The sequence below is a fragment of the Coffea arabica genome, chromosome 3c (assembly GCF_036785885.1).
Source record: "Coffea arabica cultivar ET-39 chromosome 3c, Coffea Arabica ET-39 HiFi, whole genome shotgun sequence".
NCBI lineage: Eukaryota > Viridiplantae > Streptophyta > Magnoliopsida > Gentianales > Rubiaceae > Coffea > Coffea arabica.
Genome location: NC_092314.1, coordinates 17,460,083 through 17,482,188, shown reverse-complemented (window position 1 = coordinate 17,482,188; position 22,106 = coordinate 17,460,083). Strand labels below are relative to the sequence as shown.

The 22,106-nt window shown below is 34.1% G+C and overlaps 1 protein-coding gene and 1 long non-coding RNA gene across 3 annotated transcripts; one reads left to right on the top strand and one right to left on the bottom strand.

Annotated features, from left to right (window-relative positions):
• The first annotated feature begins 687 nt into the window (after positions 1-687).
• Positions 688-1,854, top strand: LOC140038076 (uncharacterized). 2 transcript variants are annotated; one of them, XR_011841887.1, is made up of 2 exons: positions 688-1,046; positions 1,139-1,854. It is a non-coding gene; the product is annotated as an uncharacterized lncRNA (long non-coding RNA). The 2 variants fall into 2 exon arrangements; XR_011841886.1 differs by having other exon boundaries at positions 1,125-1,854.
• Positions 1,855-2,157: 303 nt separating this feature from the next.
• LOC140037663 (uncharacterized) lies at positions 2,158-6,258 on the bottom strand. Its single transcript, XM_072082442.1, has 4 exons — positions 6,032-6,258; positions 2,899-5,552; positions 2,718-2,789; positions 2,158-2,637 (listed from the first exon to the last, which is right to left on the bottom strand). Exons 1-4 carry the CDS (start codon positions 6,078-6,080, stop codon positions 2,386-2,388), a joined length of 3,027 nt encoding a protein of 1,008 aa, XP_071938543.1. The 5' UTR covers positions 6,081-6,258; the 3' UTR covers positions 2,158-2,385.
• Between the last annotated feature and the right edge of the window lie 15,848 nt (positions 6,259-22,106).

The following is a 22,106-nucleotide window of genomic DNA, read 5'->3' as shown; positions in this document are numbered from 1 at the left end:
AATTTTGAGCTTTGTTTTTAACTTTCTTTTTGGGCTCGGACATGGGATTTTTCTTTCTTTTATATGGAGGATAAAACCACAGCAAACAAATAATGGGCTCAGGAAAAACAAAAGCGAAGTAGGCTATTTTTTTTTCAGAAAAAACATACATGGCCTTAAAAAATTGCCTTTCGAAGATTGGTGTCTACAAGAAGGTAGGTGTCATTTTGTGGTGTGAAGGAGAAGAAAATTTACAGAAATGTGTCTTTCACCCACTAAATTTTGATAGACTCGCTATTCAATCCACAAGGGGCAATGCAAACAAATCTGCTGTTCAGTTTGCGCTTTTACGTCACGCATGTTCTCAGTTCGGTTTGTCAGACTTAACAGTGGAAATAGATAGGACGACCGGAAATGAACATTTTATTGAGTTCACTAGGTAAGTGGGGATTTTATAGTTGGAGGACAAAAAATATACAAAATTGAAAGTATAGTAGCTATTTCGATAATTGGGAAAATGCCAGTTTTCATCCCTAAACTTTGGGGTAAGGACACATTTCGTCCCTCAACTTTTGGGCTCAACACATTTGATGTCTGAATTAATAATTTTTGACCAATGTTATCCTTAAACGGCTATTTTGCCAATTTCCCAACGGACCGTTAAGTATTCTTTTTTTCTTTGTCTGAACAAAAACAAAATCAGGTAAGTATCCACCTGTCTCCACTTTCCCTTGTACGAAACCAACCTGAACTTGATATGCTCTCTTCTAACCCTTTTCTTTCACTTCGGCAACAACCAAATCGCATTCCTCCAAGACTAAGCTTTGTTTGCAAATTTCTCCGAGAGTAAACCCCCTCTTCCAAATCGAGAAGAAACTAGCATAAGGCAACAGCCAGCGTTGTGGCTGCATTTCCATAAAATGAGATCGAGAAGTCTTGAGTCGTCATCATCATCAACATCAAACAGCAACACCCGGCTCTGTGGCTGTGGATTGCGGGCAAAAATGGCAACATCATGGCGGGATGATAATCCTGGGAGACGGTTCTATGGTTGTTCAAGATGGCCTGTAAGAAAATTTTTATTTTTTTATTTTTATTACTCTTTTGGCCCAAATTAATTGTGCTTTGCTGATGTTTCTGAATAGGTTTATATTTGTAGAGACCTGATAGGTGTAAATATTTTGAATGGCATGATGAACCAATTTGTACAAGAGGAAGGATGATTATACCGGGTTTGTTAAGAAGGGTGAATCGGATGGAAGAAACAATTGCAAAAAGCCGTAGAAGAGAAAAAATATTGATTGGCATCATCATACTATTGGCTATGCTGCTGATTATGTCTATTATTATGAAAAAGACTGGACATGCAATGGAGCGAAAGTTAGTGCTAAGCTTGGAGTGAGTTATTGAATTGGAGCTGCTAAATCTGTTCATTTTGGTTTTTGTACTGTTTTTGATTGGATTAGCAGCAGTAGAACTAGCATTGGATGGAATAAGATTATGGTGCTTATGATCAGAGAAACAAGGATGATAAAACAGAATGAGATGATTATGATGAGGCTTTTGTAGTTTTTTTGTAGATTTCTTGACGAAGATAATCCTGAGCAGAATGATGGCACGACTAGATGAAGATGATCCTGTAGGACTGCTTGCTCCTTGTGTGTGTGTGTGCGAAGAGATAAAGCCAAAGAAAAGCATCCAAGCTCAAGAGTGAATGTTGTTGGTTTCAACAGCCACTAATTATGACACTAGAATGTGAAGGTTATTTATTATCTGTGTATCATTATGTACATTTAGTCTTAAACTTAACCACTATATGTAATGAGTTAACGTTTTGTCATTTACTTGGGGTACTAGAGTTTTTCTTTTCTTCCATATTATATTACTTAGTTTCTCAAGTTCAATACGTTTGACCTGTAGAATTTGTCATCACTAAATCAAGGGCTCTTGATTAAAAGCCCTTGAACAAGAGAAAGCAAGAAAACATGAATCTCATATCTCAAAAGGGAGAAAAATTACTATTAAGAAAATGTGTAATTAAGTTATAGACCATTAATTTATATCAATATATACGCAAAACCAAACATGACAAAAATGGCAATATCTGATCCTCAAAATATTCAAAATACTCCAAACACATAATTAAAGTGAGTAAATACTCAAAATATACTCTCAACATTTTGTCAGTTTTTTCAGCTGATGAAAAAGTAAAAATGGCAATATCTGATCCTTAAACGAGAGAAAGGATCACCACCATAAACAAAAAGGTGACCACCACCATAAACAAAAAGGTGACCACCACCAAAATAAGATATTAGCATAAAAAAAGGACCATTCCTACTGTTAACTTCAGTCCATAATCTACATCAAAATAAAAGATCCATGCAAGGCATCTACTATGAACATTTATAGTAGTTTGTTTTTCCCCTTCATTCTTGAAGAACCAGCAACTCGTTTGGTAGCAGCAGTAGCAGCAGCAGCAACTTCCATGTGGACAGATTTGGCTTTGACAGGCATCTGCACTTTCTCTTGCTCTTTTCTTGAATGTAGTGGTTGGCTGTATTTCACTTGAGATCTTTTTAGACCGAAAACTTCATATAAATTAGGAGACGCTGGGACAGAACTTGTAATAGGAACATCTTCCAAATGATTAGTCCCCTACACCATCCAAATAAATAATTAGAAAATACTATGATAAGATAAACTTTGTTGCTGTGGTAAACATGTACCAAACTCACAGTTGAATTTGCAAACTCTGTTGCATCATGCATTGACCCATCTTGAACTCTACTTTTTGCATGTGGTCTTTTCTGCAAAAGAAAGGAAAACATCAGTCAGTGACTCAATTTTCATAACATATTGAATAGAATGTGAGAAAATGAAACTGTAACATAAAAAAAGTTGTAATGAAAGGCTTACTGTTCTTTTGGCAGACTTATTATTTGGATTCTTGTCAAATATTTGGGGAGTACATGTAACCAGAACCTCAGTGCAATTAGCTTCATTGCAGTCTCCACTGTCAACTTCATCAGATCTTGCATTATTGGCAGCTTCATTGCTCTGTATACCAGATCCTGAGGCATTGTTTTCAGCCTTTTTGAGCTTACAAGATCTCACGTTGTGACCTTTTTGCAGACAGTATTTGCATCTTATTACCTGCCCCACTCTACTCATTTTCTTGGACTTTTTTTCCTTTTCTTGCTGGTCCTCATCAGCAGTCCTTCTCCTTTGTTTTTTAGGTCTTCCAGCTGTTTTACCATATAAAGGGGGTTTTGGACCATCAACATCAGTCTTCTCCCAATTTCCTTCCCCATTCATTGGACAAATAGCTCCTTCATAGCATTTTAGGTATGTCTCAACTGTATACCAGTTGGATAGATATAACATGGGATCCTTCTTAGCTAACCAAAGTGCAGCAATTGCATGGGGACAAGGAATTCCTGTCAGCTCCCATCTCCTACATGAACAAGTGTGCTCTTTAATATTCACAGCATAATGATCACCATATGAGTTGGAAACTTCATACAAGTCATCATTTGACTTGAAAGGAAAACACTGTGTTGCCTTATCCATTCTTTTTTGTACTATCTCAATGATTCTAGGAAAATACAGAGACTCTTTCCATTTCTGTCTAGCAATGTCTCTATTCTGCTGCATTCTTTGCATCATATACAACCTTAGTATTTCCAGCATTTCAATGATTGGCTTCTCTCTAGCATCCAAAATTTTACCGTTGAAACACTCACAAATATTATTCAATAGGACATCACACTTCGAATGGGTGCTAAAGTATGCTCTGCTCCATTGACATGGTGGTTTATCATCAAACCATTTGGCAGCATCCAAGTCAATTGCTGCCATGTCTTCCATTTTCCTGCCAAATTCTGCTGGTGTAGTTGCCTTTGCAGCAGCCCACAATGCTCTCCTTAGAGCTTCACCTTTGAACCCAGAAGTAGAAAAGTTGTTGTGTAAGTGCTTTACACAGAACCTATGGGCTGCATTTGGAAAAACATTACTACAAGCTTGAATTAGTCCCTTTTGCTTGTCACTCATGATAGTCCATTCATAATCTCTCTCAATTTTCAAATCCTCTTTAAGCAACTTGAAGAACCATGTCCAGGATTCCTTGTTTTCACCCTCAACTGCAGCATATGCAACTGGAAAAATGCTATTATTAGCATCTAGTCCAACAGCAATCAATAGAATCCCCCCTACTGTTCCTTTCAAAAATGTGCCATCTACCCCAATCAATGGCTTACACCCACCTAAAAAGCCTTGTTTCACTCCATGAAAACACATATAAAGTCTTTGGAACCTTTGCTGCCCTTTTGGAGTGCCATCCACAGTCTTTAATATGATAGAGCTACCAGGATTAGATTTCTGAATTTCATGCATGTAGGCTCCTAACTTGCTGTATTGGTCACTTTCACTACCATGAATAATGTCCAAAGCCTTTTTTCTAGCCCTATATGTTTGTTTTTTTGAGAAGGAGCATTTGTTTTCCTTCATCACTGTTTTTCTAAAATGCTCCATATCTACCTTAGGATTGGATCTAAACTCCTCACAATACTTTCTACCAACCCATCCAGAATTTACAAGTGGATTTTCATAAGTAAAGCCACAGTTGTGAATGTCCTCAAATGTCCTAATTTGCACACTTCCTTCCCCACTCAATTTTTTAGCATAGATCTGCCAATTACAGCCTTTATTTCTGCATTTTGCCCTCAATCTAACCAAATCCTGCTTCACAAATTTACAAGGCCTCCCCTGTCTCACACTGTAGTTCGTAATAGCTAACTTGCACTCTTTGATGGTACTAAAATACATCTTTAATTCCAATTTTGGATTATCCATGTGCTTGGGATTGAACACAACAAACTTATTACTACCATTTTCATCATCAGACCCATGTACACTCTCAAAATCTGATTCAGAATCAGGGGCTACATCATCATCTTCAGGTTGAACCAAATCAGCCTCAACCTGTCCTTGTTTTGCCGAATTAGTTTGCAATTCCTTATAGTGCTCTACACCTAACCATTCAGCATTTTTATCTATGTTACCATCGAAATCAGCATCATCTTCTTCACTTTGATTATAATCAGAATCTAACGCTGAAAAGAAAGACTCACTGGATGAATCAGCTTCATTGTTATCATTCCCTCCCCTTTCATGGTCATCATTTGCAGTTTTATCTTTACCATTACTAGGACTTTTTTCATTCTCATCAACCTCATAAGGATCATAGCCAAATTGGTGAACCAGAATTTCATGGAATGAGACTTCAAGGTACAAGATAATTTCCCTAATTGAACCAGTAGTCCTCTGAATATATCCATTTAATTCTCTACTATTGTCTATCCTTTTAAAGCTATTGTTCTCCCAACCATAGTACACTTTGTGACCAAAGACACCAGCAGCCTCAATCAATCTATCCACTTCAAAAATACTCAAACCTATACTCTCAACGTAATCAAGGACACATACATCTCCACCTTTATAATGTGGTTGAGGAGTGTAAAAAATCAGCCCCCCACAGTGACATCTTAGTGTAATCAGTGAGCTACCTTGTTCTGATAATTAAAAAAAATTGTATATATCAAATACTGAATAAGTAAACAAACCACAACTTTCATATTCTAACAGAATCGGATAAACCATATGTTCTAACCATTAAAAAAATTAAACTTTTCAAACAATGTCGATCAAACATTAACAAGATTACATCTACAAAACAGGGAAAAATGGCCCATATGTATCATATTCAAAAAAAAAAGGGAAAATGCCAGTATCTGGACCCAAACGAAGTCAATAAAAGGGACCACAAGTTTAACAGAATCATACTTTTTATTATAACATAACCATCCAAAGGGACCACAAGATTACATCCACAAAACAACGGAAAATGACCCATATGTCAAACTTTGTCGCTGGACCCAAACGAAGTCAATAAAACATCATAAACAGACCACATCTACATGCAATGCCAATAAAGGTCAAACTTTTCATCATTAAAGCTTTAATTAACAAATACTAAACCTGGACAGCTTACCATAATTTAGGGGTGCATGATTTTCCAAATCTTTCTTTCGCACCGACATATTTCTCCACTTTCTAACTTAATCACAGGGCAGCAGGTCAGCTTCTTCGATCTTCTTTAGTCTTGGAGGAATGCGATTTGGTTGTTGCCGAAGTGAAAGAAAAGGGTTAGAAGAGAGCAAATCAAGTTCAGGTTGGTTTCGTACAAGGGAAAGTGGAGACAGCTGGATACTTACCTGATTTTGTTTTTGTTCAGACAAAGAAAAAAAGAATACTTAACGGTCCGTTGGGAAATTGGCAAAATAGCCGTTTAAGGATAACATTGGTCAAAAATTATTAATTCAGACATCAAATGTGTTGAGCCCAAAAGTTGAGGGACGAAATGTGTCCTTACCTCAAAGTTTAGGGATGAAAACTGGCATTTTCCCTTCGATAATTTGCTCTAGGAAAGGGAACACTGTAGGTCACTAAACTTTTTAAAAGTTTTTTTTCATCTCACTATGGTTTTTTTTTTTAAAATGTCACACAACTTATTGAACTTCTGGAAATACTCCATTTGAGCCATCACGCACACGCGCTCACACACACATATACACACATTGTCTTACTGCTAGGTTAGACAATACAAACTTTACTAGAGATGCACTCCTATTTATCAGGGAGATTTATGTCTTTTCCCGTGAATCCCCTCCCCACCAATTGACTAGTTCTTCCTTTCTCCTAATAGTGAAGCGGGATTATTTGCCTCCAAAGTTTTCAAATTTCATAGGGAGATTTACGTCTCTTCTCAAAGTTTCTTTGTTTATTATATTTGGGTTGTAGCTGGGAAACTCTAAACATTTGCGGGTAAAAAATCCTACTTCACTGTTAGCTAGAAGAAGAATGAAAGATTGCGGGAGGATTTTCATAGGAAAAGACATAAATCTCCCTGGAAGCAGGAGTGAAGAATTAAAAGATTGGGAGAGGATTTTCATAGGAAAAGACATAATTCTCCTTGGAAAATAGGAGTGCATATCATGAAATTTGCCCTGTCCAACTTGATAGGAATAACAGACGAAATGGTTCAGTTGGACTAGTTTTAGAAGTTCAATAAATGGGTGACACGAAAAAAAGATATAGTGGTCTAGTTGGATTATTTTGAGAAGTTCAGTGAGTAGGGTGGCACAAGAAAAGAAGTATAGTTCGTTGGATGAAACTTTTAAATAGTTTGATGACCTAAAGTGTAATTAATCCTTTGCTTTGTATATAACCCAAAAAAAAAAAAAAAAAAGACATTTCAATAGTTTCAAAACCAAAAGGTGCAGTTTTCAGAATTAGAAGAAAGTAACTTTCGGATTCACTAATCACAAGTATAAAGTGCATTAGGTGAAACAGAAAGTGTAGGTTTAACTGTAGATCTGTGGTTAAATCCCTGAACATGCAGTAAACTCAAAGAGTATGTAGTAGTATGTCCTTTTGATTTAGAGATGGGATCTTCTCCCTCTAGTTCTCCTTGGCCTAGTTGGGATTTTTCCTAGTATAGGTTAGAGTAGGTGTAAAAGTAAAAGTAGGAATTGACAATTGATAAAAAAAAAAGAAAAAGAAAAAATCACAAGGAAGTTATTAGTATGTAACCAACTTTCTCTCTCATGATTTTTATTCATACCTTAATTTTTTTTATTTTTATTTTTTTTGCAATTGAGGGAACTTGAATCCAAAATCTCTTAGTTACAACCTTTTTCACCTTACCATCCAACCCATATTCATACCAATGTGAAAGTGCTTTTTTTTTTTTTTTTTGTAAGTAATGTGTGTCAAATTAATCTCGATTGCTAAATGAAAATTTGAATTTACATGCTCAATTATAATTGAAAATTTTCGATTGCTAAATTAAACTTTAAATTAAAAATTAATATTCTTAAGTGCTTGTAAAAAAAATTTGAAAATATTCTCTTCTAAATGGAAACATTTTTCCCCTTTTTGCTTTGTCAACATATGTTATTTGGAATTATTAGAAAATTAAACAAACTTAATAGATGAGGGTATTGTTGTCTAATAAGTACATGAGGCGTGCATTTAGTACGAAGAGGTATGGATTTAATCCCTTCTTTTTTAATAAAGACCGGCCAAGGGGCACCATTTAGTCCATATACTTTACCATAAAATCCACTACTCTTATTATCCCTTCATGTACTTAAACGTTTCTCCAATTTGACTTCAATTTTCTAAAAACTAAAACTTAAGACTCCTGTTAACCAAAGGCCTTTGGGCCCTTTTTGAAAATTATATTAGCTTTGGAAAAAGATAATTTTTTATTTAAAAATTTATTTTCTAGCAGGGAAGGGTGGGATGAATGTTAAGAGTGATAGTCTGGTTGACATTTAGTCAAAACTTTTCTGTATATTGAGTTGAGCAACTAGATAATATTATATCCTCTAAAAGCTAGTGTATGAATAAAAGTTAGAATTCATGAAAAATATTCTATATCTAATGTTCCAAAGCAAGTAACAATAAAAAAAAAATATTCCGATCAAAACTAATTTAGTCATTCGTTTACTGACTAAGAGGTAAATGCTAATAACTGTTTGCATAAAAAATCATAAGATAATGATAAAGTTCATGAATCTTTTCAATCATCCAATTATGCTAAAAATTTAAAAGGTGTTCCTAGCCAATAACAACTTCAGTCAGTAGTTGAATTTATATATAGGATTGCACTACACAAAGTATACAATTCATAATCTTTGCAAATTCTATCTTAGTGTTGTTATTAGCTTTGGATAGTACTAGAACAAGATAAGAGGGTAAAAGCAAATCAAAGCTCACTAAATAACTGATAAAAAAAACAAATAAAGATGCCGAAAGTTAGTCTTTTAAAGTCTTTCATGCATTACACAATGTATGGGCTTCAATTTTATCATGCATATAGTAAATCTAGCATGCTAAACTTACCACCTACACAAGTCCCTTGAAGTTACCTTTGTGAGAAAAACATGAACCTTCCTAACAGCAAGAACAATGATCAAATTCATTTCATCTATTTATACTACATGAACTTACTGTTTTCCATCGATATGGATGAAAAATGATGCAACTTTTCTATGTCACTAAGACAGATACACTGGTTTTGGTAGAACTTTTACTATTACTGGTGTGTTGTACATGGGTAGTTGATGGAACAACCCCAATACCAAAAGGGTTGCAACAAAATACCACAAATTTCTCTCATTCCTCATCCCCTTGGCTTAAGAAAGTAGTGAACCCTCGACGCGTTGGATGCTGGGATAGGCCTTGGATCTGCAATCCACCAGGGGAATTTCCACCAAGAATAAAGAGACTATGTTGTCGAAATCGCTGCGTGGATGTCACTTCTGATGTTGAGAACTGTGGATTCTGTGGAATCAGATGCCCATTTACTTGGCAATGTTGCAGAGGCATCTGCATTAACACAAATATCAACCCTTTCCATTGTGGGAGTTGTGAACATAGATGTCCATTTGGAAGCTTTTGCTTCTATGGGATGTGTGGGTATGCTCAGCCGTTACCGCCCTTTCCATTTCCGCCAAAGCCACCTTTTCCTTTTCCACCAAAGCCACCAAAACCGTATCCACCCAAGCCATTTCCACCAAAACCCTATCCACCAAAACCCCATCCACCCGAGCCATTTCCACCAAAATTACCTCATCCACCGGAGCCATTTCCACCAAAACCCTATCCACCAGAGCCATTTCCACCAAAATCCCATCCACCGAACCCATGTCCACCATCCACCGGAGCCATGTCCACCAAAACCTGATCCACTAAATCCATGTCCACCAAAACCTCACCCTCATCATGGTACTGATCATCCTTCTAAAGCCAACTCTCCACCTCTATAACTAGGTTGATATATCTTGGTCTAGCATTTACTTGTTTTGCTTATATTTGTTGTTCTACTATTATCCAACTCTTTTGTTTCTTTCCCTCTCTTCTACACAAAGTATGTAATGTACGAAATTCATTGAAATCCTAAATGATTATGTAGCTAAATAATTCATAGTTTGTCATCATATAATGATAAAAAGCCCTCTTGATTAGTTGGGAAAAAGGAAAAAAAGTATGCTTAATTGGTTATTGTACAAAATGTGTGCGAATTAATTTTTCAATTATATTTTTTGTTCCTAAATAGCAAATAAATCATTCATCAGATATAGGATATTTTTCTTGTTTTATAATTGTGATATTGAGGACGTAAAAATGGAGGATTTTACTTCTATTTGTGTTGACAAATTTAAGTTGTTTCCAACAATCAGAAATGCAACACAAATTAGCCAATTTCATTTTTAATAGACTGATGATACAATAAGTCAAATGAGAAATTAAAGCATGCAGAATAAATGAATTAAATTCCCACCCAACTTAATTTCACTCGTATGATTTAGTCACAAGAGTTTTATTTTTTGTGAGTGGGACCCATTCTGAATATTAAATCTATTAACTACTTTCACTTAACTAATTAAGAGAAACACATTTTGATTCTAGTTGTAAATTAATGGTTTACACTTCCCAAACTCGATAAATAAATATGGAGTACTATTAAAAGGGGAATTACGCTTAGATCTGCTTTTGGGGTTGCATCTAAATATAGTACTTAGGCTGCCTGTATACTCTTACAGGCTCAAATCTTATGAAGTTCCTTTATAAATGTAATTTTGTTTTTTCTTTGCACCTTCAAAGGCAATAATTCTTAGGTACGACGACCAAAATAATTTAAATGCCGTGGTTGGCATCATTTGGTCCCTAAGGTTAACTTTAATTTATAGGCCACAAAAGAAAGGAAAAATGGCTAATTTCGTCCCTAAATTTTTTGATAGTGCCGATTTAGTCTCAAACTTTTATTTCTGACTAATTTGATACTTGAACTTATTTCACAGTTCCAATTAAGGACCTTCGCGGTAGCACCACTACTTGAAACTGATCTGGCTCCTAATTGACTAATTAAATAGGGGTATTATCACGGGACTAAATCAACACTAGTGAAAATTTTAGGGATGAAATTGGCTATTTTCCCTAAAAGAAATGAATGAGACCCTACGGTCCACAATTGCTGCAAGAGTAATTTAGTAAAATCGGGCACTAAGGTCGTTTAATTTTAATGAATATTAATTTTAATTTTAGTGACATAAATTGGCGCCAAAACCACTTTGATTTATTTCCAAGCCTAAATCAGCAAAATTGTGGTTACTAAAGCCATTGCACTTAATTTTGAGATAATTAGAGATATTTAAATCCAATTTATTTTCAATGTTCTAATTAGCAAAATTATGTATTAGGGCCTTTTATTCCATTCAATTCCCCGGCCAACAAGGCAAAAACGGATAATAAGACCGTTTTAAGGGATTTAATTTTATTGCTTAAAAAGGCAAAAATTTGAGCGTTGGAGTCATTTGGATTAAATTGGTTGTAATGGTTAAAAGGCAAGATTGGGAAATGGACTAGAGCCTTATTAATTTTATTTAATCTAGTGCCATAAAGCAAAAGTTGGTCATTAGAGCCATTTAACATAGTTTGATTTTTATGCCTTTAAAAGGCAATAAATTGGGCACTAGGTGCAATTTAACTTTAATCTAATTTCAAAGCCAAAAAGGTAGACAAAGGCTTGTTTAATTTATTTTATTGTCTTGGAAGAAATAAAAGATTATTAGAAGTTAGAACCTTTCAATTCAATTAATTTCTATGCTTAAGAATTTGGGCATAGAAAACATTGGGCATTAGAGCCAGATGAAAGCCAGCTATATGGGCTTGACAGAAATTTGCCAACCTCATATGCATATTTTTCTTCCCAAATTACCTTCCTATTTTATCAATGGACAACTTTTATCTTGTTGCATTTTTTTTTATTATATATTCATCAAAATATTCTGCTACTATGTGATATGATGTTGGATAGCAGTTTGATTAACTTATTGTGCAGACTTGTATACAATTTAGCATCAGTTTAAATAAGACTCCACATGCACCCTACCCCACCTTATATATAATGTATTATAACACTAATATGTATGTATATACTGTAATTTAAAATTCATAAAATGGTATTTTATTGTGATAAAGTAATGTAACCCTTTCTTGGCAATTTTTTATGATTGTAGTAAAATTATGATTCTGTTATGTCAATTTGCTTGACGTTTTATTTGTCACATGTTGCAGATTGTTTGCAAAAAAAAAAAAAAAACCATGGTTATTGATTTAGATTTTGCATAATATCAAATGTGAAAAAATGACTAATAATTGAGGTTGTTATTTTTTGCTAAATATTCACAGGAGTGATAATTGCAATTGTTATTAATGTTACATATATTTTTTAAAAATTATATCAAATAAAAAAATAGTAGTAGTCACAATGAATGCACCCACATGGTAATGAAAAGAGTGGGGATAAGATGGCAGTTAAGGGATTTTTTTAAATTTGATTTATATAATAATCCAATAGGATAGCATGCAACAGCAGCTTATTATAATGAATACAATATCAAATTTGACTGTTGATAAATTAGGAAACTTGGGAGTAATTTGGAAAGAAAAATATACCCATGGGTAGGCCAAAATTAAAAGTATGAAAACATAAATCGTTTGAGGGCCAAAAGTGTCATCAACCCTTTAAGTAATACCAATTAATTACCCATAGGTCCAGGGCAATTAATGCCAATTAATTGAAGTAGGTAAAGTGTTACCATCCATAGGTTCAAGGGGACAAAGTGTTATTGACCCTTTAATTAATGCCAATTAATGGCTTGCAGTCACAAGGGCTGAGCTAGCTTATTTTTTGATGCATCCTTAACGTTGGCAAAACCCTCATTTGTTAAGAGGCACAACAACTGATTCAATCTTCTTGGTAAAATAACGCACTACCTGCAACCCATTCCATTCTTTCATTCCAATTCCATGCAAGCAACCGAACACGGGGGCATGATCCAATGTTTTCAAACTCAAACTGGATAGTAACTTGATCGAGTTCGAGGATCAGGAATTAATGGGTTCAATTGTTTGTGTTGGGGTTCAACCAGATGACATCATAATGATGTCATAAATATATTTTAATTATATATAAAAATAAAAATAGTACAAAATAATTTCCCTCGACTTGGTAAATTTGGTGAATTTATAAATAATAAAAATATTCCATTTCACAAAATTGTACAATTTGAGGTTAGAAATATAATATAAAAAAAGTTTATAATTTGATTTACAATTTCTTAAAAATTAAGGCTTATTTGGGAAATCTTTGTAAAGATGACCAGTCTTTAAAAGACAAAAGTTAAATTTGCACAACGAAATTATAAGAAGATATTGGTAGTCTATTGACTCTATTGACAATTGTTCAAAACATCAAGGGTGAAAGCAGAATATTGAAAAGCTTTTAAACATAAGACGCAGTATCTTGTTGGACTTCGTTTTCTCCAACAATCATCGTCATCAATATAGCCACGATGGCTCCAGGACTTTCTTTGCACTTTTTCCTTTTATTTTTTCTTTTCTTCTTTTTTGATAATTTCTGCATATTTTTGTTGTTCCCTTTCTTTATATAGGCTTCCTTCTCCCTTTATTTCATTTTCTTTTGCTCTTTTCTTCTTTGACTACGTTTCATGTAGATCTATAAATCTTGGAAGAAGACATCTACAAATTTAAAGATCCATTACTTTTCTTCCTTTCTTCCTATTTTATTGCAAATTTTCTCTTGCGATTTCAAATATGTCATTGATTGTTGGGAAAATTAGTTGGGGAAATGAAGTTAAGGCTTTAGGGATGATGGGAACTTGGTGAAAAAGAAGACAAATCAATAATCGGACAAAAAAAATGGCAGCAACAAAACAGCGAATAAAACTCAATTTTTACCGGTCCGCGGTCAACTCAATTTTTAATCAGATTTGACCGAGTTTTTGCTATGAATTTTTTGAGGGAGTTCAAACCTGAAAACCTAGTTGATTCCTAAGTTAACCGTTCAAACCGATCGGTCTGATTTGAGTTTAAAAACTCTAGCATGAGTTTGTGGGATGAACTAAGACCCTTGCTATCATTTGTTATAATCAAAAGGTTTACATGTGCAAATAACTCATCCAATAAGCAATCAGCCAACATACATGCAAAAGCATGACCATTTGAAGTTGAAAAAAATTCATATTTTAGATAATAGGCTGATATATTCTTTATTTGATAATCCCATAATTTTGTTCCATAATAAAAAAAAAAGCACTTAACATGCGAAATGGATTAATTTAGAGAAACAAACGTGTAGCAGCTTTCTACTCCTTTTAAAACAAAAGACTCCTGCTCTCAACAAATATTGCGCTTGTTCTAGATTTGATTATTTTAACTGATTAAAGATTTTGATAAAAATAGATTTTTGTGATGTTCTCGATTGTTTTTGGATTTCGAATATAGAATTTTTAATGATAACAAAAAGCTAAAATTCATTATCATCCAAAAATTAGTTTTTGCTGATTTTGATTATGTTCTATAATCACTTTTTATAATCAGATTTTGCAAAATCTAAAGCAACCGTAATTAAGGCCGCATTGAGTCCTAGTTGTCATCAGTATTATTTTTGTATAAGCCATATCAAGAGTTCTGATTCGACAAGAGACACTCTCTGAGTTCTAGAGTTTTCTTCCCTTGTGAGGCTTTTTCTTTACTTCTCTTTGTGACTTTTCTCAAATTTTCTCTGCCGTTTCTAACTAATGGCCCTGATTCTCCTTGATGCTTTTTTCATCAGATCCGTTTGTGTGTCTTTCACAGCAAACCCTTCTTTATACATAGACCAGTGCAAAGGGCACACACTATGTCTGCACATTAAAAAATATATTTGTAGAGAAAAAGATATAATTTGTTAGTGATTATTAAAACTTTTATTAGATTTATTTGTAAAAGAAAGGAGGCTATTAGTGATTTTTGTTGATTCAATAAGTTATTGAATAATGGAGGCCTAGATGTGGGAAGAGTCCAGTGGTAGTAGTTACGGAGTAATGGGGAGTTTGGCAGATGAAATATAGGTATATCAGGCTGAATTTCGAAAAGGTATATTTGGAATAACAAATAATGACACAATTTTTTAACTATTTTAAATTATTATTATCTAAAGATAATTTTGAAAAAAATATTCAATTATAAATTTTTTTATTAAGTTGGAATAGTACATTCCTTTTTTTTTTTTGGTATGAGGTTGCATATTGGATTATATTTTGAAGAAATGAAATAGTGAGATGATTATATTTTTAATAGATTAATGTAGTTACATGAAGCAAAAAAAGAGAAATCATTGAAATGATTTTTTTTATTATTTTTCTTCTGTACCTATACATAGATGGGTAATTGCAGAATTATTAAATTGCAAGTAATATATAAATTTATAAATTTGCTTGGTGCTAAACTTTTTTTATGCTAATGAAATAATCTTCACAGTTCTTGCTTGTGTTTGTGCATATATATGATAGTAGCAAATAAAGTACCTTTAATATATGATCTCTTCTGTGATAATAAAAATATAATTTCTCAATATTTCATTTTTCTCTAAATCTGAACAGTAGGAAAATCTGAAAGAAAAACTAAATCACAAATACTCACAATGATACACTCATATGATGATTGGCCCATTTGTGAAACTTTGCAGCCCATAGCCAAAGTCATTGAGATTACATTCCATGATCCAAAAATCATTCACACGGGCCAAAATTCAATTACATATGTTGGATAGGAATTCCAGTCGCACTGCCGTTTGAAGACAGAACAAAACATTGAAACTCTCCTTCTAGTGTGTCACATGGTTGCACCAAGAGTAGCTATACTAAGAACCAACAAGTTCTTGTATAATACTCCCTCCGTCCCACTTTGATAGTCCTGTTTTCCTTTTTTGTCTGTCCCAAATTGCAGTCCACTTTCCAATTGAAAAATGTAGTTGTATTTTCATTTTCCTAAAATACCCTTATTCAATACAAGTTGTTGTTGCTATAAACCTACTCAATTTAATGAGAGTTGATTCTTTTTTTAACATCAATTCAAGTTCCCATAAAGTTGTACTCTATTTAATGTGAGGGTATTTTAGGAAAATAACAATCTAAATTTACTTTTCCAACAAAGTTAATTACTTTTTCTTAAACTGTGTGAAAAAAGAAACAGGACTATCAAAGTGGGACGGAGGGAGTAGTTATTAGACTAGAGGTACCTTGGCTATGCCTTCCCCTAGAACTTTAATTGAATACATGGTAACAAATGTTTTTTATTAGCTCCAATTTATTGTAATTTGGACAAAGATTTTTTAACCAATATTATTTGTACGTAATGGTACCAAAAAAGAAGAGAAAGCAAATCCATTATGAGTGCATTGTCAATTTAATAGCAACATAGTTTTAGTTGTGACTAAACAAAAAGTAGTCACAATATTTCCAGCACTTTAATAATCAGAAAAAACTTAGAAAGCCACAGAGACCCGTCATAATCTTCAACATCAATAAAAACATTCAAATTTGCATATTTTTCTTTCTTTTTGAGAGAAAAAGCGAGTTAATCAATCCATTTAAATCATGCCTAATAGCATTATGAATAGGTGAGAACATTATCCCACGAAATAGCTCTACAATACAAATAGCATGGCCATAAGATGAACCGTAGGCATGGCTGATTCGCGATTTTTTCGGTTCGACAGGTTCAACCGGCCGGTTCACTAGTCTGCCTTTTTTTTTTTTTTGCAATTAAGACAATGCCTAAGCAGTAAGCTTATACGCAGGTAAAAATCCACAAAAATCCCTGAAATTTTGGAGCTAAATCTGGAAAAGATAACGCCAAAACATAAACACTATTCAAGCAAAAAAATCACAAATTCATTGAAACTTCATTAGATAATAAATAGTTAAAATTCAAATGGTAGGTCAATCAATAAAAATCCAAAAAAAAAATCCCTAAAAATTTGGAGCTAAATCTGAAATGCCAAGGGCAAAAAAAAAAACATAATTCATGCAACAAAAATTCACAAATCCATCAAAACTTCAAGAGATTATTTAAAATTCCAATAAATCCTTTTTATTTGGAATTGGATATCTAATCCATTGTAAAACTTTATTTAATGGTTTATAATTAATAACTAATCTTGGAACTCCTCTTTCTTTTTCAGCCTGATTCATAACATAAAAAGCTGCACAACTCCAAGGTAATTTTGAAGTTGTTATTAATCCTTTATCCATTAATGTTTGTATTTCTTTCTTACAAAATTCTAGTAATTCAGTATTCATTTGTATAGGTCTAGCTTTTGTTGGAATATTTTTCTCATCAAAATCCTTTTCATAAGGTAAATTTATCATATGTTGTTTTCTATCCCAAAAAGCATTCGGAATGTTTGCACAAACTTCTTTTTTAATTAAATCTTCAAATTCCAAAATTCTTTTTTGCATTTTTATTTCTTTTAATTGTTCTTCAATTTTTAAATAAAATTTTTCTTCCTTTATATAATTTATATGTTGTTTAATTCTAGTAATAGTATATTGTTTTATAAATAGAGGATGATTGTAACATTTGTAATTCTCTTTGTTTTATTGGAGTTAAAAATTTAAAAGTGTGACGCCCTCACTTCTCCCTAAGGCGAACCAAAGGGTATCCGCGGAACGCCTGCCCAACTATCGCCAGGACTCAAGCAATTTCTGTTCAAACTTATAGCGGTGCTAGATGTCAACAATCAGATAATATAAACACAATTAGTGCGGAAGCGTTCAAGTTTAACAATATTTAACAATTACCCAATCCTTACTTCGGGTTTTCATAATACAACCCAAAATATACAATAGCTAAAAGCCTAATCAAAAGAATTGGAACCCTATTACAAGAGTACACGAAAGGGAATTTCCTCCGAATCTCATTCCAAATCCAAATCCTGTTAAGAAAAACAAATCTACAGGGTGAGCAAAACGCTTGTGAGGCCAAAAACACACATGCAAGTACATAGTTCAAGTAACAAACCCAAATAGCAGGTCAATTGATAAAGTACAAGTAATTGATAATTCCAATAAGATGTAAATAGAAACAATTCAAGGATATGGTAGCTCTTAGGAGCTAAGTTCCACTTGCTTTGCCAAGGTCATTCGTATACCTTCCCGCGATGACACTCCGTCAACCGGGTTGGTATTTCTAATCCATAGATCACCACTTATTTCCATCTGTCAACCGTACATACCCCCATCGGGCCCGAACGTCATTTATAAGGCGATACTTCAATGAGTATGCCAAACAAGATCTCTCCAATAGATCAAGTTTATCATGTAATTCTCATGACTCGCCAAGGTTCCCGACCAATCCCATGCCGGCTCGAGTCCAAGGTTTGCCTATGAGTTCGGGCGTCCCCCAGTTAACATTTATAAGTCGAGGAGATTCACTCCAACGATGTATGCAGCCATAGCATACCATTACATTTCATTCATTCATTCAATACATTTCAAGTATTCATTTCATTAAATGCATTTCAATCCTTAAATATCATTTCTAATGAGAACGAGTGCATAAAGTACACACTCGACTCCATTTTCAAAATCTCCAATCATTAATAGCAGTTAAGCATGTAACAAGTTTACATATACTTGACACTCATCAAATAAACGAGAAGAAAAGGCACTTGAAGTTCAAGTGTCCACCGTGGGATTCTCTTGAGGGTCCTCGTGCGAGCCTGAGTAATTAATAATGAACAATCACTTATAAACCCCAACTATTAAGGAAAGATTGCACACTTGTGAGATTTCAGAAAATTTCATGAAAATGATCCTTAATTATTCATAAATCGAGGCTCAAAAGTGGGGTTTTAAAAGACAAGCAAAATCTGATTTCCATCTTTGAAGTCGAGTGTAAAACGATCAAGTGATATCACAGGAAAAGAGAGAGTTTGGAAAACTCCATTTCCTTTAAATTAAGAATTTTCCAGATTTGGTACACTCAGTTTGAAAAATCGTATCTCACTCTCTACAAGTCCAAAATTGGAAAACTTGGTACCGTTGGAGACATCGTTCAAAGTATTAAAAGTTCTTAGAGGACAATTTTCCATGATTCCAAACGAAAGATATTCAAAATTCGGCTCAAAGTTTCTATTCTAGACTATCGAGGCAGTTTCGGGGTTGGTTTTTCACCAATTTTGAAAATTCAATAAAATTCACAGAATTGGAACTAGGCGTTCAAATTTGAAACTCAACTAGAGTTACAATAAAAGTTTAAAATGGAACAAGCGGAACGAGAATTGAAGTTTTGAGCACCAAGATATGGTAGCTCAAAGTAGCCTAAATTTCCTTGTTAAACAAGGATTTTCCAAAATCAAGTCATGAACTTTGGAAATTCAGTTGAGCAATGAAACGGCCTCGGAATAGCACCAAAATTAGCAGTATAATACTACCATATAAAGACTATTTCTTTGCCAAATTTCATGGATAAATAAGTACGGGAAGTTGATTAACCAAATCACCCAAGTTCCAAAAATTCCAAGGCAAATCTGTCTTGTGAGTCTCATTTTCTGTTTACAAAATGTTTGGCTTACAAAGTTCCTCAAACATGGTCCATTTGCATAGACAATGTCTAAGAGGTATCTCAAAACACAATTTTGGGTGATTAACACCAAGAAGCTTCGGATAACAAGTCCCAAATCATTGTTAGTTTCAAATCTGTCCAAATGCATGGTATTCCTTCACAAGACCAGATTCGAATTTTGATCATAAATCACTCAATTCAACTTGGAATTGAGCACGGTTGGTGGCGTTGGAAAATAGACTCATAAGGGTACATTTTATCAGAAGAAACCATTTTCAAAATCTGTCCATAACTAGCTCGTTCGTGAGCATCAAGTTACAGCTCATGTGCTGCTATCCAGGAAGCAACGAAACAGGACAGCGAATTTCAAATGAATGGTTTGGCTTGCTCAAGTGGAACCAGGACAAGCATTTTATACCAACGGGAAGCTGGGAATGTCTAGGTTCCAGTACCACAAATGGCACTCGATTCCGACATCGGAGCTATGAGTTATAGCCAAAACAAGATGACTGCCTGGGCAGTGACGGGAACAAATTCCAGATTTCTAAGCTTCCGAAATTCCAACATTTGGGTGGCCAAATCAAATTATTTTTCAATAAAACTTTTTACACACTCAATATAACATGTAAAAAACATAAACAAGCTATTAGAACCTCAAAATTTCGCACCAAAGTGCTCGAACAAAGCAGGGGAAAAATGGTCACTTTTGGTTATTGCACCATCCTTGAGTTTCTATCAACAACCCACCATTAATCCACTAGTTTAGGCACTAAATAAACATTATTACCAGCAAAATACCACAAATCAGTCCATATATCCAAGGTGGGAGTTCATAGAGCCCACACAACCATTTTCCACCATAAACAAACTGCCCATGAACATGCATGAGTATATAAGGGCACTAGGACTTCCACAAACCAAGTTTTGAAGGTTAGATCGTTACCTACTTCACTTGGTGTGCAAGAACAGAATTTTCGGTCCTCTCCTTGGCCAAGAAAACCGTGAAAAGCTCCCCCTTTTTGTAGCTTAATATGATCTTCAAGTAATAAGCTAAGTGTGGTCAAAATTTGAGGTGAAATGGTGAAGATTTGGAGCAAGTTTAGCTGAAGAAAATTGAAGAACTTGAGTTGTTCTTCTTTGGGATGGTGGCCGGCTGTCTTGGAGAGGAGAGAGAGTGTGTTTGGGTCCAAATAAAGCTTCTTGAGGAAGCTTCAATATGTGACTACAACTTGTCCAAAAGTCAACCCTCCTTCGCGTGCGCGCGCATTTTCTGCTCGATTCCTCTCGAATTTATTTCACTAATGCACTAAACCTCTAATACATTTATATTCATATAAATATTATCCACTCTTAATTGTCCCAAAATAAGGGTCGAAAGTCCCTCAATTAAATCGCGCGTGTTAAAACACGTATTTCCAATTTAAGCGCGATAAAGCGAAACCTTCAAGAAATTCTTATAATGATAGTACTAATAACTATCACTTGAATATTTAAAGATAAAAATACATTTTTTAGGCTTATGTGTTAGTCTCTAACTTTCCAAGTTTATTGTATTCTCGAATCGACTATTAACTCCAATCGCGTATTCATTATTTTCACTTAACGAGCTTCCAAAAATTAAATTTTGAAACAAATCACTTTAAAAATATAACGAAGCTATAGACCCATCTAATTAGGTCTAAAGTGGTTAGAAAATAATATTCAAGACAATTGGCCAAATAAATAATTAAATGAGCTTGAATTAGGAGTTTAAAATAGATGAATTTTGTGAGTCTTGTATTACTTCCTCAAATCTCCAATAAATTTGCATCAGCACGTCTTTTGAAAAATTATCGACGCGCAAGTGGTATACATTTACTTAGAACTCATTCACTTTTAATTCCTCAATTAACCTTTTTTAATCTACTATTGATCATTCGTAACTCTCCAAGATAAATGCACTCTCGAATAGAATATCACCTTGAAACACATGTACTCATTATTCCTTACTTAAACGAACCTTCAAAAATTAAATTTGCTAACGGGACGTTTTAAAAACATAAGGAAGATATTATTCCATATGAATAGACTTAGAATGGTTGAAATAAATTATTTGGAGAAAACAGGTGAATAAATATTTAAATAAATCAATAATACTCGATAAAAATAAGAAAATTTTCGGGTCATCGCATCCTCCCCTCCTTAAAAAGAATTTCGCCCTCAAACTAGGTTTTGACGCCTCTCTTGAAGACATGTTTTAGCTAGTCAATGTAATAGTTAGGATTTACTTTTCCAAGTCTTCCCCTTTTAGATTGTAGTAGGCATCCCTTTTTGTAATAGATAGGGCTTGTGTGCTATGTGCTTGTGTGTGCCTATATGCCTATGTGTTTAATCGCTTTCCCTAGGATTCTGCATCTAGACAAGCATGCTTATGTGTTACGTGTTATGTGAAACAATGTGTTTTACATGCCTATTTGCTTTTAGTATTATATCTGGTTATGTGGATGGAATGTACGTTACCGTGGCTAGTCCAATGCTAGTCATGGTCTTCCCTTCGAGCTCTTACAAGTCCAATGCTTGTGAGAGAACGTTAGTTAAGGGTT